General features: G+C 41.7%; 1 protein-coding gene and 1 long non-coding RNA gene across 11 annotated transcripts in view; one reads left to right on the forward strand and one right to left on the reverse strand.

The window, feature by feature from the left end:
* Nucleotides 1-9,058, reverse strand: part of lrch3 (leucine-rich repeats and calponin homology (CH) domain containing 3) — a 188,148-nt gene extending 179,090 nt beyond the window's left edge. For 4 of the 8 annotated variants that reach the window (XM_043702401.1, XM_043702399.1, XM_043702400.1 and 1 more), the window contains exon 1: nt 8,700-9,058. In XM_043702401.1, coding sequence (XP_043558336.1) covers nt 8,700-8,970 — 271 coding nt within the window. In that variant the 5' untranslated portion in view covers nt 8,971-9,058. The remainder of the gene's footprint in view (nt 1-8,699) is intronic. The other 4 variants (XM_043702404.1, XM_043702398.1, XM_043702403.1 and 1 more) reach the window with 1 other exon arrangement.
* Nucleotides 8,530-22,217, forward strand: part of LOC122556032 — a 47,017-nt gene continuing 33,329 nt past the window's right edge. Inside the window, exon 1 of one of the 3 annotated variants that reach the window (XR_006313440.1) lies at nt 8,530-8,677. This is a non-coding gene — a long non-coding RNA (uncharacterized LOC122556032). Of the gene's footprint in view, nt 8,678-9,130; nt 9,173-22,217 lie in introns of those variants that run through there. The other 2 variants (XR_006313438.1, XR_006313439.1) reach the window with 2 other exon arrangements.

Genomic DNA, 22,217 nt, shown 5'->3' on the forward strand with positions numbered 1-22,217 from the left:
CTATTGTACTCCATGCTACTTTCTCCCCACCCCCCCCCCCCTCTAGCTGATCTTTCCAAGCTTCAGGCTCACTGCCTTTATTCCTGATGAAGGGCTTTTGCCCAAAACGTCGATTTTGCTGCTCCTTGGATGCTGCCTGAACTGCTGTGCTCTTCCAGCACCACTAATCCAAAAACCACCCTGTCTACTTGTATCACCACTTTAAAGGAACTATGTACCTGGACTCCTTAGTTCAAAGCCCTACCATTAACTGTGTAAATCTTGTCCTGGTTGACTTATCAAAATGTAACACCTGACATTTATCTGAATTAAACTCCTTCTGCCATTCCTCAGCCCAGCTGATCAAGACCCCATGTACTCTTAGACAACCTTCTTTGTCTGGGACACACGCACTAAACAACCTCACCGCCCTGTGGCCGACCACTTCAACTCCCCCTCCCACTTCCCCAAGGACATGCAAGTCATGAGCCTCCACCGCCAAATCAAAGCCATCTGCCAACAGGAAAAATAATGCCTCATCTTCGGCCTTAGGACCCTTCAACCACATGGCATCAACATTGACTTCACTAGTTTCCAAATATCTCCTTCCCCCCGACCTCATCCAGATCCAACCCTCCAACTCTACATCGCCCTCTTGACCTGTCCTACCTGTCCACCTTCCTTCCCACCTATCTTCTCCACCCTTCCCACTGACCTATCACAATTACCCCCATCTACATCATTCTATCGTGTTACTACCCATCTTCCCCCCAAGCCTCACCCCACCCCCTTTTCATCTCTCATCCCTTTTCTCCCTTCACATACCTGAAGAAGGGCTTATGTCCAAAACATGTCCTGCTCCTCAGATGCTGCCTGACCTGCTGTGCTTTTCCAGTGCCACCCTTCTCGACTCTGTCCACTACACCACCAATTTTGGTGTCATGGACAAACTTACTAATCATGCCTCCGACCTTCTCATCCAAACCAATTAGGTAAGTGACAAACAATTATAGATCTAGCACCAATTGTCGCAGCACACCGCTGGTTTCAGGCCTCCAGTCTGAACAACCCTCTACCACCACCCTATCTTCTACCATCAAACCAATTTTGTACCTAATTGGCTAGCTGTCCCTGGATTCCATGTGATCTAATCTTGCTAACCAGTCTACCAATTTCTCAAGTGAAAAAGTGTGAATCATTTAATGTAAACTGGTAGTGCATTTTTCACTCAATGATGCTCTCGAAGCCAAGTTTACAAGAAGTTGCAATTTATATAAATGATTTTGGACGTGACCAGAGGAGGTACGGTTAGTAAATTTGCAGATTACACCAAACTGGAGATGTAGTGGACAGTGAAGAAGGTTCCTCAGATTACTATGGGATCTTGATCAGATGGGTCAATGGGCTGAGGAGTGGCAGATGGAGTTTAATTTAGATAAATGTGAGGTGCTGCATTTTGGAAAGGCAAATCAGGGCAGAACTCAAACTTAATGGGAAGGGCCTGGGCAATGTTACTGAGCAGAGAGACCTTGGAGTGCAGGTTCATAGTTCCTTGCAAGTGTAGTCCCAGTTCAACAGGGTAATGAAGGCAGCATTTGGTATTCTTGCCTTTATTCATCAGTGCATTGAGTATAGGACTTGGGAGGTCATGTTACAGCTGTATAGGACATTGGTTAGACCACTTTTGGAATACTGTGTGCAAATCTGGTCTCCCTGCTATTGCAAGGATGTTGCAAAACTTCAAAAGGGTTCAGAAAAGATTTACATGGATGCTGCCAGGGTTGGAGGGTTTGAGCTATAGGAAGAGGCTGAACAGGCTGGGCCTATTTTCCCCTGGAGCATCGGAGACTTTGGGGTTGCCTTATAGAGGTTGATAAAATCATGAGGGGCATGGATAGGGCAAATAGACAACGTAGTTTCCCCCGGACTGGGGAGTCCAAAACTTAGGGTGAGAGGGAAAAGATTTAAAAGGGACCTATGGGGCAACTTCTTCACACAGAGGATAGCCCATGGGTGGAATGAGCTGCCACAGGAAGTGGAGGAGGCTGGTACAATTTACAACATTTAAAAGGCATCTGGATGGATATATGAATAGGAAGGGTTAAGAGGGGCATGGGACAAATGCAGGCAAATGGGACTAGATTTATTTATAACATCTAATCGGCACGGACGAGTTGTACCAAAGAGTCTGTTTCCATTCTGTACAGCTCTATGACACTAAGTCATCTGTGGTTATATTAAACTGAAGCTCAGAATACAACTCTATTTCACAAATTAAGTCCTATTTGAGTCAATGGTGTGACAAGTCAGTCAAAGCTGTAATCTTCTACATGAAATGAGGACCAAGATCTTCCAATAGAAAGACAATCATTATAACAATGTAGACAGGAGTTACATGTCTGGCCCCTGTGGAAATTCCAATAAAACTCACCCTGCAGTAATTATTTCCAAAGTTGCAACTGCTGACAGGCAAATTGAACCCTCTCAAAAACCTGAGAATTTGATGGATCTGACTTTAAGTTTGTTCCCAGAAGCAATTAAAAGCAATGCTCGCTTCTGGCTAACTTCTAAACAGCCAGACCCCTTCCCCACAACCATCACCACTAATCTCTCCCCAACATCCTAACTAAATTCCCCACTTCACAGATATCCATTTCACCCCTGCCCCACTCAATTCAGCCTCAGTCTCTAATTCGTTCTTCCCTGTCCAACCCATCTTTAACAACCACAATGCAAATGGGCCTATATTGTTAGCCTGCCAACCAACCTACCCATCTGCAATCAAATTTTGCCCCCTGCCATCTCATCCATTTTCTGGCCCTACATTGCCATCTCGTACCCTTAATGAAACTTTGTTCACCCATACTCAATCACTAGACACAAATCAATAACAATGCCAAAGTTTAAAAAAATTAAGAAGTAATATTTAATCTTAAAGAACACTCCTTTTCACTAAATGTTCAAAAGGAAGGGGAGAATAATATGAAAGCAATCATACCAAAACACACAAAGGTTTCATTACTCTTAGTTTGTGTAAATCTCTACGCTGTCTGCTGCTGCCTTAAGGTGTGTTCCCAGGGCCTATGCCATCATGGGAATGACATGGGCTCACCTCCCTTATACTGCATTGAGACTGAGACAACAGACTATGATGGAGACATCCGAGACCAAGAAGACACAGACATCTGATGTAAAAAAAAACCCGAAAGGTAACTGGTTCCAATGGTAATCACAAGTTCTGGATGTAGCTCTTCTAAACTCTCCCTGTTCCTCAGCTAATGTTCAGTTAAGTGCTGAGCGTAATTGGGCTAACTGTCCTTCAAGTGCAAGGCAGGAAAACATTTGGATAGGTACAGGAGTATGAAAGAGTTAGAGCAATATGGGCCGGATGCAGGCAAATGGGACTAGTTCAGTTTAGGAAACCTGGTCATCATACACAAGTTGAGCATAAGGGCCTATTGTGACTTTATAATAGAAATGGAGCAGGATTAAGCCAATAGTTCTTTCAAGCCGATGGATATAATATTCCAAATAGCCGCTTATTATCACAATAGATTTTCTGATTCTATCTGCAGTTTCAGCCACATGGATCTCTTCAAGTGATGAACTTCACGGTGTTCATGACTACACTTAAATAGACAAGTGCTAGGTGTACAGCATTCTTGAAATAATATCCAATGTCAGCAGCGATCAGATAGCTTGACAACTTCATACATCCTTGTTTAAAGCCAAAAATCAATCACCTCTTCAGAACATTTTGACCCGGCTCACAGTGCAATGCAAGGTGTCACTCCCTGCTGAAAATTCACTATTCTTATTCAGCTTCATTAATCACCTAATCCCTGTCAGCTCGGGGTCTTGTCTATAAATTCATGGTTTTCTCCCTCTTGTTTCATGTACATAGGAGAGTGACTCTGCAATTTCCCAATACATGGAATGGGCTCTGAATCAAGAGAATTTTAGGTATTCATAGTTTCAGCATCTGTAATGTTCACAACAAATTTCTCTAAAATCCTGAAGTGGAAATCACCTAGCACTGGGGATATCATTTCTTACTTTTCTTACATTAACTTGGTGACTCACTGATTTATTATTAATTTTGTTGGAATTACTGGGATGTCATCCCTCTCTTCCTCTACTATAATAATGATGTCAATTAAGTATGCAACATGTCCCCCATTTCTTTGTTTTAATTTAGAAATAGAATCATAACTACACAGAAGCAAACCATTTAACTCATTGTATCAATGCCAGCTCTCTACTAAGCAACTTATTTTTTCTCATCAACCTGCTCAGCGATGTTATTACACACCTCTGGTGCAGGTGAGACTTGAACTTAGGCATCCTGGTACAAGGGTAGGGGCACTACACAAGGGATCCCCCAAGTCAAAAAATAGGAGAATCACTGCATGCTTAACAAGCCTAAAAATTTGAAGATGCCGTTTAACAAACTAAATTTGACTTAACTGTAATGTGATTTGGAGGTGCCATTGTTGGACTGGATGGACAAATTTAAAAATCACACACCAGGTTAAAGTCCAACAGATTTATTTGAAGGCACTAGCTTTTGAAGTGCTGCTTCTTCATCATGTAGTTGTGGAGCAGAATGATAAGACAGAATTTACAGCAGCAGGATTGCTTTGTCATTGAATGTAATATTAAACAAATTTAGCTCAAGTCTTTCATCTTTTAGAATGATCATGTTAGTTTTGGTTCCTCCTTATGTAAAACCCATTGCTTTTTTAAAGTTACGTTCTCAAGATAGCTTTTAACAAGAGGTGCCATCTCAGCTCAGATAATGTATTGAAAGTGTGAAGTTAAAAAGTCTGTCTGTGTCCCAATGTCAGGTCATATTGATAATATTTCTAAAGTGAGATTTACAGAACTTTACATGGATTTATGCAGTTTTTGAACAAACTAAAAAATGTCATTCTGCAAGCACAAATTCACCCCACAAACTTGAGAGAGAGCGCGCAGGGGAGACCGAGTTACCATGCACACGCACGTGTCAGAGAGAGAGAGAGAGGAGTGAAGTGAGTGTGTAATGGGACCTTAGGTTCATGTCACACTACAGGTGACCTTACTGCACTGTACACTGTGTGTGTGTGTGTCTCTCTCTCTCTCTCTCACTCACTCTCACACACACACACTCACTCCTGGTCTCCCCAACTCGCGCGCACACAAAGTTTGTGGGGTGAATTTGCACTTGCAGAATTACATTTTATTTTACTCAATAACTGCTTAATTCCATGTAAAATTCTGTAAATCCCACTTTGGAAATACAATCAGTATGACCTAACATTAGAACACAGACAGACTAACTTCATATCTTCAATGCATTATCTGAGCGGAGATGACACCTATTGTTAAAAGCTATCTTGAGAATGTAACTTTGAAAATATTTTGGTATTTACATATGAAGGAATCGAAACTAACATGATCATTCTAAAAGATGAAAGACTTGAGCTAAATTTGTTTAATATTACATTCCATGTCAAAGCAATCCTGTTACTATAAATTATGTTGTATGATTCTGCTCCACAGCCACCTGATGAAGCAGCAGCACTTCAAAAACTAGGACGTGCTGGATGTCTGGTAAAGCATTAAAATGGGTAAATCCCCAGGACCTGATCAGGTGTACCCTAGAACTCTGTGGGAAGCTAGGGGAGTGATTGCTGGGCCTCTTGCTGAGATATTTATATCATCGATAGTCTCAGGTGAGGTGCCGGAAGACTGGAGGTTGGCTAACTTGGTGCCAGTGTTTAAGAAAGGTGATAAGCACAAGCCAGGAAACTACAGACCGACCCCGATGTCAGTGGTGGGCAAATTGTTGGAGGGAATCCTGAGGGACAGGATGTACATGTATTTAGAAAGGCAAGGACTGATTAGGGATCGTCAACATGGCTTTGTGCGCAGGAAATCATGTCTCACAAACTTGATTAAGTTTTTTGAAGAAATAACAAAGAGGATTGATGAGGGCAGAGCAGTGATCACATCTCCAGTAAGACGTTCAACAAGGTTTCCCATGGAAGACTGATTAGCAAGGTTAGATCTCATGGAATACAGGGCCAACTAGCTATATGGATGCAGAACCGGCTTAAAGGTAGAATACAGAGGATGTTGGTAGAAGGTTGCTTTTCAGACTGGAGGCCAGTGACCTGTGGAGTGTCACAGGGATCGGCGATAGTTCCATTACTCTTCATCATTTATATAAAAATGATTTGGATGTTTGCATAAGAGGTATAGTAAGTTTGCAGATGAAACCAAAATTGGAGGTGTAGTGGACAGTGAAAAAGATACCTCAGATTACAATGGGACCTTGATCAAATGGGCCAATGGACTGAGGAGTGGCAGATGGAGTTTAATTTAGATAAATATGAGGTGCTGCATTTTGGGAAGGCAAATCTTAGCAGGACTTCTATACTTAACGGTAAGGTCCTAGGGAGTGTTGCTGAACAAAGAGACAGTGGAATGCAAGTTCATAGCTCCTTGAAAGTGGAGTTGCAGGTCAATAGGATAGTGAAGGCGTTTGGTATGCCTTCTTTTATTGGTCAGAGTATTTAGTGCAGGAAAAAAGAATACAAGCATGGACCACTTTCTAAACGGTGAGAAAATTCGTATAGCCAAAGTACAGAGGGATCTGGGACTGCTAGTTGAGGATTCTCTAAAGGTAAACATGCAGGTGGAGTCCATGATTAAGAAAGCGAATGCAATGTTGTCAATTATCTCAAGAGGGTTGGAATATAAAAGCACCGTTGTGCTAATGAGACTTTATAAAGCTCTGGTTAGGCCCCATTTGGAGTACTGGGTCCAGTTTTGGTCCCCACACCTCAGGAAGGACATACTGGCACTGGAGCGTGTCCAGCGGAGATTCACACGGATGATCCCTGGAATGTAGGTCTAACATATGAGGAATGGCTGAGGATCCTGGGATTGTATTCGTTGGAGTTTAGAAGATTAAGGGGAGATCTAATAGAAACTTACAAGATAATACATGGCTTGGAGAGGGTGGACGCTAGGAAATTGTTTCCGTTAGGCGAGGAGACTAGGACCCATGGACACAGCCTTAGAATTAGAGGGGGTAAATTCAGAACAGAAATGCGGAGACATTTCTTCAGCCAGAGAGTGGTGGGCCTGTGGAATTCATTGCCACAGAGTGCAGTGGAGGCTGGAACGCTAAATGTCTTCAAGGCAGAAATTGATAAATTCTTGATGTCACAAGGAATTAAGGGCTATGGGGAGAATGCGGGTAAGTGGGGTTGAAATGCCCATCAACCATGATTGAATGGCGGAGTGGACTCAATGGGCCAAATGGCCTTACTTCCACTCCTATGTCTTATGGTCTTATAGGAATTGGGAGGTCATGTTGCGGCTGTACAGGACATTGGTTTGGCCACTGTTGGAATATTGCATGCAGTTCTGGTCTCCTTCCTATCAGAAAGATGTGGTGAAACTTGAAAGGGTTCAGAAAAGATTTACAAGGATATTGCCAGGGTTGGAGGATTTGAGCTATACGGAGAGGTTGAATAGGCTGGGGTGGTTTCCCCTGGAGCGTCAGAAGCTCAATCATGAAGGGCATGGATAAGATAAATAGACAAAGTCATTTCCCTGGGGTGGGAGAGTCCATAACTCGAGGACATAGATTTAGGGTGAGAGGGGAAAAATATAAAAGAGACCTAAGGGGCAACTTTTTCACGCAGAGGGTGATGTGTGTATGGAATGAGCTACCAGAGGAAGTGATGGAGGCTAGTACAATTACAACATTTAAAACGCATTTGGATGGATATACGAATAGGAAGGGTTTGGAGGGATATGTGCCATGTGCTGGCAGGAGGGACTAGACTGGGTTGGGATATCTGGTCGGCATAGACAAGCTGGACCAAAGGGTCTGTTTCCAAGCTGTACACCTCTATGACTCTAGTGCCTCCAAATAAACCTGTTGGACTATACCCTGGTGTTGTGTGACGTTTTACTCTGATATGTTATTACTGGTTAATATCATGGTATTATTCTAACCATCAATACTCCTGATAGCTGTCTAAAATCCTGAGGAAAGACTGGATTCATTGGCAAGATCGGCTCGATGGGATGAATTGCATTAACCATTGCCGATTGAAGAGAATTTTCAACTTGGTCTGAGTACACAATCGGAAGTCTTGGAAAAATCATCCAAGGAAGGAACACAGAATATGAGGTTCATATACAGAAACCCTATCAGTCGAAACAAGTGTCTAAAATTACACCCACAGCGGTTAATGCAACATTTTAATCAACTGAAAGAAAGTACTGATTGTTGCCTCTTCCGTGCTTTTTCAAATGCCATCAGTGTTTTTTACTCTTTATGGTGCGACACAACAATTAATACAGCATAAATAGATTGAATCAATCTGGAATTATCCATCTGACGTTGTGAAAGTTATATTTTGTCGTAACTTAATGTCAACTTACTCACGCACGAGCCACGATAACAAGTTACTGCATCATTGATTTGTGACCAAGAAGGGAGTCAGAGAACCGTTGGCGAGCGACCCTTAGTGTCGCACGCCCAGGTCCCTCCCCGTGCGCGTGTCCCTGGCTACCACAAACTCGCGACAGCTCTGCTAGTGCACGCGCCTCCTTGTTTAAATCACACTGTTCACAACGTCCCGAAAAATTTCCATTGGACCGAAGCTGCCATCGCCGCAGTAAAGCAGCGTATGTAAGTGCGCGCTGTATCTCACCCGCCTGCGTGGTGTCCGTCAAGTCCTGGTTCGCCGCGCTCCTGGGGAACTCCTTCAGTTTCCTCCCGCTTAAGCTCAACACTCCCGTCGCAGCAGCTTCCTCCAGCGCTCTCTCTAGACTTCTGTTCCAAGGTGGTTGCGCCGATCCAGAACCGTTATGAACACTACCTCCTCCCCCTGCACCGCTAAATCCGTTCAATCCGACACCACCGCCTGCGATCCCGAGCTGACACTCCGACATCAACATCGTCGTAGTCGCCGCGGCCGCCATTACAAGTCTTTGGTCCACACTGCGCAGGTGCCAGTGGCCGGTCAAACAGCGCGTGCGCGCTGAACATCAAATTTGACCTTTCGCTTTGGCGGTTGAAGGGGGGTATTCAACTTGACGAAGAGACCTTTTTAGTTTTATTTTAAAAACTACAGCTTTCCTGATTCATGCAAAGTATTCATTTTGGTAGGAAGAACGAGAAGAGGTAAGATATAAATTGCAGATACCAGCGTTGGACTGGGGTGTATGAAGTTAAAAATCACACAACATCAGGTTATAGTCCAACAGGTTTATTTGGAAGCACTAGCTTTCGGAGCGCTGCTCCTTCATCAGGTGGTTGTGGAGTATGAGATCGTAAGACACAGAATTTATAACTAAAGTTTACAGTGTGATATAACTGAAATTATGTATTGAAAAAGACCTGGATTGTTTGTTAAGTCTCTCATCTTTTAGAATGAACATGTTGATTTCAGTTCTTTCATATGTAAACAGCAGAGCATTTAAACGTTACATTTTCAAGTGAACTTGAACAATTGGTGTCGTGTCGGCCCACATAATACATTTAAGATGTGAGCTGCCCTGTATGAGACCGTCTGTGCAACAACGGTCAGACTGATTCTAATCTAAAAAAATGGATTTGCAAAATCTTACATGGATTCATGCAGTTTTTGAGCTAAGTAAAATGGAATTCTGCAATGACAAATTCATCCCACAAACTTGTATGTGTACGTGTGTATGGGGGGGTGGGGGGATCAGGAGTTATGAGTGAGAGAGAGTGTGTGTACGTGTGTGAATGTGAGCGTAAGGGGGTAGAAGTCTGTGAGAGGATACATGTGTGAGTGGTTCGTGTGAGCATATGAGATAGAGTATGCGTGGGTGTATGGGTCTGTGAGAGAGTGTGTGGGTCGGTAGGAGTGTGTGTATGTCACACCTCCACTTCTCGCCTTTAAACAACTACCAAACCTCAAATAGATCATCATTTGTAGCAAATTGCCTGGCTTTCAGGACAACACCATACAACCTTGTCTTGGTACAAGACATGTCAGAGTGTCGACATGGATACCACCAATACATGAGGGGACACCTCCCACCATGTATGTGGCAGGTACTCATGCGACTCAGCCAAAGTTGTCTATCTCATACACTGCAGGCAAGGATGCCCTGAGGCATGGTACATTGGCGAGATCAAGCAGAGGCTGCAGCAACGGATGAATGAACACCACGCAACAATTAACAGACAGGAGTGTTCCCTCCCAGTCGGAGAACTCTTCAAGGGTCCAGGATATTCGTCCTCGGACCTTCGGGTGACCGTCCTCCAAGGTGGACTTCAGAATAGGCAACAACAATAGGTTGCTGAGCAGGGGCTGATAGCCAAGTTTGGTACTCATGGGGATGGCCTCAACCAAGACTTTGGGTTCATGTCACACTACAGGTGACCCCATTGTACTATACACACACAGCAACAGATGCACAGATACTCCAACAGACACTCACTGTCTTTGACAGACCCGTACACCCACGCAGACCCTCTCTCATTTGCTGATACATACACTCCACACTCAAACATGCACCTGCACCCTCTCACAGACTTTTACCCCATTACACTCACACACATACACACGCTCTCTCACAGACACTCATAACCCCCCCCTCCCAACCCCACAGACATACACATATAAGTTTTTGGGGTGAATTTGTACTTGCAGAATTACATTTTACTTTGCTCAAAAACTGCATGAATCCATGTAAGATTCTGTAAATCCATTTTTTAGATTAGAATCAGTCTGACCATTGTGGCACAGACAGTCTCACACAGGGCAGCTCACATCTTAGAAGCATTATCTAGGCCAACATAACACCAATTGTTAAAGTTCACTTGAGAATATAACTTAAATGTTCTGTGATTTACATATGAAAGAACTGAAACCAACATGTTCATTCTAAAAGATGAGAGACTTAACAAACAATCCAGATCTTTTCAATATATAATTTCAGTTACATCACACTGTAAACTTTTGTCATAAATTCTGTGTCTTACGACCTTATACTCCACAACCACCTGATGAAGGAGCAGTGCTCTGAAAGCTAGTGCTTCCAAATAAACCTGTTGGACTATAACCTGATGTTGTGTGATTTTTAACTAGGTGAGATATAATACAATTCTAAAAGGGGTATAGGACCAGAAGGACCGAGATGTATGTGTACACAAGCAGTGGAGGTGGTAGGACAGTTTGAGAAAGTTCTTAACAAACTATATCGAATCTGGGCTTCATAAAAACAGACACAAGGAAGTTATGGTCAACCTCTATAAAATATTAATCTGTCCTCAACTGGAATATTATGTCCATATCTGGACATAACACTTTAAGAGGTTGGTGAAGGCATGACAAAAGGAAATGATTCATATGAATGGTTTGAGATATAGTTATGAGGAACTTCACAAATGCATGTTGTTGAAGATGGGATTGTTCTACAGGAAAAGCGATTATTAAGAGATTTGAATTTCGTGATCAAATTTTGAAGAGTCTGGTCAGAGCAGCTAGCAAGAAATAAAAACAGAAATTGATTGGAAAACACAGCAGGTCTGGCAGCATCTTTGGAGAGAAAGTAGAGTTTGGATACAGAACTGGCTCAAAGATGGAAGACAGAGGGTGGTGGTGGAGGGTTGTTTTTCAGACTGGAGGCCTGTGACCAGTGGAGTGCCACAAGGATCAGTGCTGGGCCCTCTACTTTTTGTCATTTACATAAATGATTTGGATGCAAACATAAGAGGTACAGTTAGTAAGTTTGCAGATGACACCAAAATTGGAGGTGTAGTGGACAGTGAAGAGGGTTACCTCAGATTACAACAGGATCTGGACCAGATGGGCCAATGGGCTGAGAAGTGGCAGATGGAGTTTAATTCAGATAAATGCAAGGTGCTGCATTTTGGAAAAGCAAATCTTAGCAGGATTTATACACTTAATGGTAAGGTCCTAGGGAGTGTTGCTGAACAAAGAGACCTTGGAGTGCAGGTTCATAGCTCCTTGAAAGTGGAGTCGCAGGTAGATAGGATAGTGAAGAAGGCGTTTGGTATGCTTTCCTTTATTGGTCAGAGTATTGAGTACAGGAGTTGGGATGTCATGTTGCGGCTGTACAGGACATTGGTTAGGCCACTGTTGGAATATTGCGTGCAATTCTGGTCTCCTTCCTATCGGAAAGATGTTGTGAAACTTGAAAGGATTCAGAAAAGATGTACAAGGATGTTGCCATGGTTGGAGGATTTGAGCTATAGGGAGAGGCTGAACAGGCTGGGGCTGTTTTCCCTGGAGCGTCGGAGGCTGAGGGGTGACCTTATAGAGGTTTACAAAATTATGCGGGGCATGGATCGGGTAAATAGGCAAAGTCTTTTCCCTGGGGTTGGGGAGTCCAGAACTGGAGGCCATAGGTTTTGGGTAAGAGGGGAAAGATATAAAAGAGGTAAAAACAATGACTGCAGATGCTGGAAACCAGAATTTAGATTAGAGTGGTGCTGGAAAAGCACAGCAGTTCAGGCAGCATCCGAGGAGCAGTAAAATCACCAAAAGATATAAAAGAGAACCACGGGGCAACTTTTTCACACAAAGAGGGTTGTATGTGTATGGAATGAGCTGCCAGAGGAAGTGGTGGAGGCTGGTACAATTACAACATTTAAGAGGCATTTGGATGGGCATATGAATAGGAAGAGTTTGGAGGGATATGGGCCAGGTACTGGCAGGCGGGACTAGATTGGCTTGGGATATCTGGTCGGCATGGACGAGTTGGACCAAAGGGTCTGTTTCCATGCTGTACATCTCTATGACTCTAGTTAACATTTTGGGCTCGGAGAACATTATTCTTCATTGGACCTGAAACATTAACTCTGCTTTCTCCCTCCAGATGCTGCCAGACCCGCTGAGCTTTTCCAGCAATCTCTGTTTTTGATTCTAATTTCCAGGATCATAGAACATAGAATATTACAGCGCAGTACAGGCCCTTCAGCCCTCGATGTTGCGCTGACCTGTGAAACCAATCTGAAGCCAATCTAACTGACACTATTCCATTATCATCCATATGTTTATCCAATGACCATTTAAATGTCCTTAAAGTGGACTTTAAAGAATAAAGAACCTATTTCTGATATCTGTCTTATGTCTATTACCCCTCAATATAAAGCTATGTCTCCTCATGCGAGCATTCACCACCCAAGGAAAAAGGCGCTCACTGTCCACCCTGTCTAATCCTCTGATCATCTTGTATGTCTCTATTATGTCACCTCTCAACCTTCTCCTCTCTAACAAAAACAGTCTCAGCCTTTCCTCATAAGATCTTACCTCTATACCAAGCCACATCCTGGTAAATCTCCTCTGAACCCTTTCCAATGCTTCCTCATTCTTCGTATACTGCGGCGATTAGAACTGTACGCAATACTCCAAGTGTAGCCGTCCTAGCGTTTTGTACTTAAGACTCTGAAACTGAATCCCTCTACCAATAAACACTAACACACCCTACACCTTCTTAACAGCCCTCTTAACCTGGGTGTCAATTTTCAGGGATCTATGTACCTGGACACTGAGACCTCCCCACTCATCTATACTATAAGAATCTTAACATTAGCCCAGTAGTCTGTATTCCTGTTATTTCTTCCAAGGTGAATCACCTCACACTTTTCCGCATTAATCTCCATTTGCCACCTCTCAGTCTAGCTCTGCAGCTTATCTATGTCCCTCCAACATCATTTGACACTGTCCACAACTTCACTGATGTAAGTGTCACCCGCAAATTTACTAACCCACCCTTATACGCCCTCATCCAGGTCACTTATAAAAATAACAAACAGCAGTGGCCGCAAAACAGATCCTTGCGGTATACCACTAGTAACTGAACTCCAGGATGAACATTTCCCATCAATCACCACCCTCTGTCTTCTTTCAGCTAGCCAATTTCTGCTCCAAACCGCTAAACCACCCTCAATCCCATGCCTCCATATTTTCTGCAATAGCCTACCACGGAGAGTCTTATCAAACGCTTTACTGAAATTCATGTGCACTACATCAACTGCTTAACACTCATCCACCTGTTTGGTAACCTTCTCAAAGAACTCAATAAGGTTTGTGAGGCACGACCTACCCTTCACAAAACCATGTTGACTATCCATAATCAAATTATCCCTTTGTAAATGATTATAAATCCTATCTCTTATAATCCTTTCCAACACTTTACCCACAACCAAAGTAAGGCTCACTGGTCTATAATTACTAGGGTTGTTCCTATTCCCCTACTTGGACAAGGGAACAACATTTGCTTTCCTCCAGTCTTCTGGCACTATTTTTATAGTCAATGACAACATAAAGATCAAAGCCAAAGGCTCTGCAATCTCCTCCCTAGCTTCCCAAAGAATCCTAAGATAAATGCCATCTGGCCCAGAGGATTTACCTATTTTCACACTTTCCAGAATTGTTAACACGTCCTCCTTATGAACCTCAGTCCTGTCTCATCTAATAGCCTGTATTTCAGTTTTCTCCTTGACAACATTGTCTTTTTCCAGAGTGAATACTGATGAAAAATATTCATTTAGCGCCTCTCCTATCTCCTTGGACTCCACGCACAACTTCCCACTACTGTCTTTGACTGGCCCTAATCTTAGTCTATCAAATCAAATTCAGCACCGCCTTCCTAACCTGAGATCTTCTTCCCGACCTCTCCGCCCCCACCCCAGTCTGACCTATCACCCTCACCTTGACCTCTTTCCACCTATCACATTTCCGACGCCCCTCTCCCAAGTCCCTCCTCCCTACCTTTTATCTTAGCCTGCTGGACAAACTTTCCCCATTCCTGAAGAAGGGCTTATGCCCGAAACGTCGATTCTCCTGTTCCCTGGATGCTGCCTGACCTGCTGTGCTTTTCCAGCAACACATTTCCAGCCCTAATCTTAGTCTAGGCATTCATTTATTGAAGAGAAAGAAACTGTGCGAGAATTAGAGGATATAAATTTAAGATAATTGACAAAAGAGGCAATAGGGATATGAGGATACACCTTATTACATTCTGGTTCGGAACTGGAATTCAACGAGCATGATGGGTGGAGCCTAATTATCCAGGTCATCAAAAATGGATAATTATAAGAAAAGAGAACACTTAAAGGCATATAGGGGAAAGGTGGCTGTTTTGCATGATGTGCTATTCTATAACTTAAAAATCTGACACTCTGTTTGTAATTTGCTATCAGGAGCTTTGATAAGGTTAATTCACATGGAGGTGGTGAGAAAATTGGGTGGTAGCATTGAATAGTGGGCTTGGACTAGGAGTGGTTGTGCAACCATGGTTTATGGATTGAATTAATCCAATCCAATTGCTCACACACTTTTCTCTACATCTCTGTCTTAAATCTGAGTTTTTTTTTACAGTAATGGAAATACATAATTACAAGTCTTTTAGTCGTACTGGATAGTATCTGTAGTACATAATTGAAAGAGTTCAGGGAGAAAAGGTGCATTCATTCACACAGGAGCCATGAAATCAACTCAAAATGATCCATCAGGGTGTACAGTTCAAATACCAACTACTCTGACAAGAAAGTAGGAAAGCCAGCAGTGATACAGACTGACATTTCCTCTCACAGGCGTTAGATGAGATGATTACACATTCTTTTCTCTAGACCCATTTGTTACTCCGTGTACCACAATATAAACTAAACATATGCAAGCGAGGTTTGAGAAGATTTGTAGCTCAGGTTGAGGTTCTGGATGTAAGTTGGCTCGCTGAGCTGGAAGGTTTGTTTTCAGATGTTTTGTCACCATATGAGGCAACTTCATCAGTGAACCTTTGGTGAAGCACTGGTGTTATGACATGCTTTCTATTTATGTGTTTAGGTTTCCTTGAGTTAGTGGTGTCATTTTCTGTAGTGATGTCATTTCCTGTGGTGAATATCCCCCTACATCAAAAACATCTCAGAAATGAGTGCCAGACTACTCAGACCTTTTAGCATCATGGAAGCCCACAACCCCATCAACACACTAAAACAGCAGCTAATTAACTTAAAAGACCCTATACAGACAACAAGCAAAACGAACGTCATTTACAAAATACCTTGCAAAAATGTAACAAACAATACATTGGACAAACAGGCAGAAAGGTAGCCACCAGGATACATGAACATCAACTAGTCACAAAACAGCATGACACACTATCACTAGGTATCCTTAATACAAATGAGGAAGGACACCACTTCGACTGGGACAACATCCTAGGTCAAGCCAAACAGAGACACGCATGAGAATTCCTAGAAGCATGGCATTCCAACCAGAACTCTATCAACGAACACATTGACTTGGACCTCATTTACCACCCTCTGAGAAAACAGAACAGGAAATGACATCACTACAGGAAATGACACAACCAACGCAAGGAAAACTAAATATATAAATAGAAAGCAGGTCATCACATCAGTGCTTCACTGGAGGCTCACTGATGATGTTACCTAGTGTGGTGACAAAACGTCTGAAAACAAACCTTTCAGCTCAGCGAACCAACTTACATCTATATAATATGCAAGTCCTGATAGCTATTTACATGCTTTCTCTGTATTAGTCTTAGAATAAAAAAAATTATATATTTTAAAATAAAATCCATTCAATAATGATGCAAAATTGATTAACTTACACACAATTTGGAATCTGAAAATATAAATTCATCTCTCTAAATAACCCAAAACATATAGAAAACCCACACACATCATGTAAAGGGGGAATTCTCTCTCAGGAGAGGTTCACTATAAAAGAAAAACACTTATTAACCAATCCTGGTTATTCTTGAAGGCAAAAAAAAAGGTGTACAATGTTTTGGACTTCGTCAGTTTGATGTTCTTGCATGTATTGTCAAGTCACTATTCATGCATGGTTGTCTCTCGGTTCTAATCAGTCATAGCTTGCCCTGGAAGTAGAGTATTGATAAGTTATTTCAGTAATTTTTCCAGAACTATTGTGTTTCACACTGAATTTATCACAAATGTGCTTCAGAAACTGAATTCATAAACTGACCAGCTTGTACTATAGCAGACTTTCTTCAAGTAAAAACTTCAAAACAAAATTGCCAGAGTTGCAAACATTGTTAAATCAGAAAAGCCACAAAATTCAGTTGAATAACAATCAGATATTTTCTCTTAAATAAGTTCAAATAGTCAAGCCCAGCAATTATGTCGAATTACTATGGGCTTTCAAAGAAATGGCTTGTTTTAAAAAATTTTAATGAATCTTTCCATTGACCTTTCAAAAACAAAATACAGACTTCTCAAAAATCCTTCAAAATCAAATACACAAAAATAATGAAATATGAACCATCTTTATAACGCAGGCAGAGAGGATCTCCAAGGTTTTGTAGATTAGTGTATAATGTCGGAAAACATGAGGATATACACTTTGATTTGAAGAATAGAAAAGTAGAATATTACTTAAGTGGAGAGATACAGAATTTTATGGTTGAACATAGAACATTACAGCGCAGTACAGGCCCTTTGGACCTCGACATTGTGCAACGCTGTGAAACCAATCTGAAGCTCATCTAGCCTACACTGTCCCTTCTCATCCAAATGCCTAGCCAATGACCATTTAAGTGCCCATAAACTTGGCGAGTCTACTGCTGTTGCAGGCAGTGGGTTCCATTCCCCTCCTACTCTCTGAGTAAAGAAACTACCTCTGATATTTGTCCTCTATCTATCACTCCTCAATTTGAAGCTATTCCCCCTCATGCTAGCCATTGCCATCTTAGGAAAAAGGCTCTCACTGTCCACCCTATCTGACCCTCTGATTATCTTATATGTCTCAATTAATTAAGTCACTTCTTAACCTTCTTCTCTCTAATGAAAACAGCCTCAAGTCCATCAACCTTTTCATGTAAGACTTTCCCTCCATACCAGGCAAAATCCTAGTAAATCTCCTCTAAACCCTTTCCAAAGCTTCCACATCCTTCCTACAATGTGGTGACCAGAACTACACGCAATACTCCAAGTCCGGCCACACCAGAGTTTTGTACAGCTGCAGTATGACCTCATGGTTCCGAACCTCGATCCCTCTACTAATAAAAGCTAACACATTGTATGCCTTCTTAACAGCCCCATCAACCTGGGTGGCAAATTTGAGGGATCTCTGTACATGGGCACCGAGATATCTCTGCTCATCTACATTACCAAGAATCTTACCATTAGCCCAGTACTCTGCATTCCAGTTATTCCTTCCAAAGTGAATCACCTCACACTTATCTGCATTAAATTCCATATGCCACCTCTCAGCCCAGATCTGCAGCTTATTTATGTCCTTCTATAGCCTACAACATCCTTCGGCACTATGCCTTCATCCAGGTCATTTATAAATATAAGAAAACAGCAGTGCACCCAAAACAGATCCATGCGGTATACCTGTCATAACTGAACTCCAGGATGAACATTTCCCATCAATCACCACCCTCTGTCTTCTTTCAGCTAGCCAATTTCTGATCCAAACCACTAAGTCGCCCTCAATCCCATGCCTCCGCATGATGTGCAGTAGCCTACCATGGGGAACCTTATCAAACGCCTTACTGAAATCCATATACACCACATCAACGGTTTTACCCTCATCAACCTGTTTTGTCACCTTCTCAAAGAACTCAATAAATTTTGTGAGGCATGACCTATCCTTCACGAAACCGTGTCGACTATCCCTAATCAACTTATTTCTTTCTGGATGATTATAAATCCTCTCTCTTATAATCTTTTCCAACACTTTACCCAGAACCAAAGTAAGGCTCACTGGTCTCTAATTATCAGAGTTGTCTTTACTCCCCTTCTTGAACAAAAAGGCAGAGAATTTGGGTATTCTTGTACATGCAATACAAACAGGTGAGCATGCAGATACAGAAATGAATTGGCAAGGCCAGTGAAATACTGTCTTCTTTGTTGGTTATCCCCTGAGTGAAGGATGGCATCTACTCAGGGAAGCAAGTTTCTGCCTCAGGTCTTCATGTGACAGAAGAGGCTGGTTCTTGATCTACAGATCTTTGGATACATGGGACAGGATATACCACATGGTGGGGGGATCTGGAGTACAAGATTTACTTCCTTTCTTTTGCTTCTCTGCAACAACTCTGCCATATTATTTAAAACATTTGAACCTATAGCATGATGCAGCTTGATGACTAAGTTGTTACCATTTTCAAAGACCTGTAGCAAGCTCCTCCCGGTCATTAATATCAATGTTGCTATGCTTTAAGAAGAATCTCATAGTGTTTTTGTCGAGTTTTCTCTATCCTCGTTGGAATGCTGGCCATTTGAATTTTAGGAGAAAAGGACTTAAGGGGGGAGATAAGTTTCAGCCATTTGAACAGTATCCAGTCATTGTAGTTGGTTTTGCCTGAATGTTTGTAGGGCTGGCCTCAAAGGAAGATATCAGCATTTGTTCAGTAATCTTCTGAGTGAACCCAGAGAATGTGGCACAGGCATTGCTGATGGAATTTCTCTCGTGTTATTACATATCATTCATACATAACACAAGTCTCATTGCAGTACGTGTGTGATAATGACAATTGCTTTTAATAAGTTGTGAAAATCTTTGTTGTCAAATACAAATTGTCGTAGCTTGTTAAAGGCTTGAGGTGGTGCAGCTGGGATGGCAGGGAGGACTTCATCAAGGTCAGAATAGAAATTTTCCTTCATACCTTCATCTGAAACAAGGGGTTGACACATTCAACTCATGGCTATGGCACACCATTTATGGATGAACTAGAAATGTTGTGTCTTGTGCCTTTAATTTGTACAATTGGAGAGTTTGGTAGTTTATCCAAGATGCTGATTAATTATAAATTATGTAAGATTCTAATTTGCAAAATTTTGAGTTTACTTTCTTTGATCACAAAGATGGTGGTCACTTTTTCTCGTCCCTTCTCTATTTACGGTGTACAAAGAGTATCCTGAAGAGGACTGCTAAGTCACTGATTCTTCGGCCTAAACACCTCTGACCCAACATAGGTATCCGACTTCTGTGCAGATTCTTGACTGAGGACTCCCAAATTCACAGCACTGTCGACACAGAACTTGGCAAATGGATCGTTACTGAAGCCTGTGCAGTACTGTCATTGTCCACATGGTCTTGAAGGATCCATGGTCAGACTGCGATGATGCGTTGAACCACAGTGACCATGACCACTTGACCACTGCAGCCTTCATAGCCAGTGATATGCTGTCTTCTTTCACCTGTTCTGCATTGAGGACTGTCTAGCATCCCACCCTCTTGTCAAAATGAGTCACCTTACCCAGAGCAAGGAACTCTCAACAGCATGACTCAAGACATCATCACAGCACCCAAACCTTACCATCATATCACAATGAAGATTCATGAAGGAGGTGGCCTTTATTGCAAGGATAAATGGAATGTAAAAGTGGATACTACTTTTTAGGGTGTTAGTGAGATCACATTTAGTGTATTGTGGACAAATATACTGTCATTGATGTCTTTATATTAATATGAGAAAAGTTATGGGTTTGAGGCCCAATTTAATAAAGCAGTTCTATGACTGCACAATACTAGTCTCTACTAGGAGAAATATGGATAGTTAATACAGACCATTTCACAAAGTAATTACTGACCAGGAAGGTATTTGGTCCACCTTAATTTATTCAGCAAGATACATGGTACAGTCACCTAATTAAGCATTTAATTATCTAAATCAGTCTAGCTTTTAGCTCCGGGTCTAGCATAAAATCCACATCCAGTGTGTTTTTTTAATGAAGTAGCTCTTCCTGTTATTAGTTCTTTATATGTCACAAACCAATACTGAACTAAGTACTTAATGTGTGGGCTGACCAGGTACTGTACAACTTCCTATGACTGTATTTTGGCTAAATGATTCAGCCTAATATTGGCTATGTTATTTTCTACTCTACATTATTGAGCCTGTAAAATTTCCAAAGTCCTTCAATACTATCCAGGGAATATGTATCTTGACCGTCTTTCTCTTTTGAGTGCAATAATTTGCACTTCTCTACTTTAAATAGGTTGGACAAAGGGGAGAAAGTTCTACCGGTGGAAAAATCCAAAACTATCAGTCATAAATATCAAAACTGATAAATCCAACAGGGAAAGAAGAGCCAGAACCATTGTGACACAGAAGGAGGCCATTTGGTCCTTGCAGGAATACAGATAAATTTCTTCACTCAAATTAAAATGTGGCACTCTTATCCCAGGAAGTCAAAGCTTTAATGAAAAATGAGTGCATGAGAAAAGGGAATAGAAAACTACACTGTGAAACCAATATGAGGTAGTTGAAATAGGAGTTTCAGACAGTAGAACAGCACAGATTAATTCTGCCAAATTACCTGTTGGTGTGTTCTATTTCTCTGTAATTTTGCACAAGACAAACATCAGCTGCAAATGAGTAAAGCTCACCAATATCCAGCCTAGATATTTTGAGCTCATAGTTTAATGTAATTATTTAAAAGCTAAAATGCTTTACTTTTATTTTGCATACGATATCATGTGCAACTTTGTGGTATGCAAACCACAGCTGTGTATAATTGTCCTAAAGCCTACACTCTCCACACAAATTCTGTCTTTGCCACAAAGAGCTGTAAACAGTGTCAGAATTTACAATCTATCCAGTGCAGTATCTCACCTTATTCCTCAATTGTTTCTAACTTTGGCATTCTTGATCACCCCTCATCCTGTCTCTTTCTCTCCATTTTTGTCCCAGCATTTAGCTAGATCATGTGTTTTTATCCAAATGGGGAATTGCTCAGGAATTACTGTCCACACAAGGCTAGATAAATTTAATCAAGCTTTCATTCCAATCAGCATAATTGAAGTTGCAATGGTAGATTAAGTAATTGAATCTTAATTTGAAAAATATAGGAACTAGAAGCAGGCCATACAGCATCTCGACCCTTTTCTTCATTTAGCGAGCTCAGTATCTTCCAATATCATTCTCCCACGCTACACCTATATCCCGTTATATTTTTAAGATCTATTTAACATCCGAGTTTAAGTTTTGTAAAAAAATACTCAATGCCTGACACTTAACAACCTTTTGGAAGAAAATTCCAAGGATTCACCACTCTCCGAAGAAATTCCTTCTCATCTCTGCACTAAATAGCTTAACCTTGTTCTGAGACTGCAGTTTGAGTTCTAGACACTTGTATGAGGATAAACATCCTTCCTGCATCTAATCTGGAAGGATTCTTTAATGAGGTCACCTCTCATTCTTCTAAACTCTTTAAAAAAAAATAC

The sequence above is a fragment of the Chiloscyllium plagiosum genome, chromosome 13 (assembly GCF_004010195.1).
Source record: "Chiloscyllium plagiosum isolate BGI_BamShark_2017 chromosome 13, ASM401019v2, whole genome shotgun sequence".
In the NCBI taxonomy this organism is placed as follows: Eukaryota; Metazoa; Chordata; class Chondrichthyes; order Orectolobiformes; family Hemiscylliidae; genus Chiloscyllium; species Chiloscyllium plagiosum.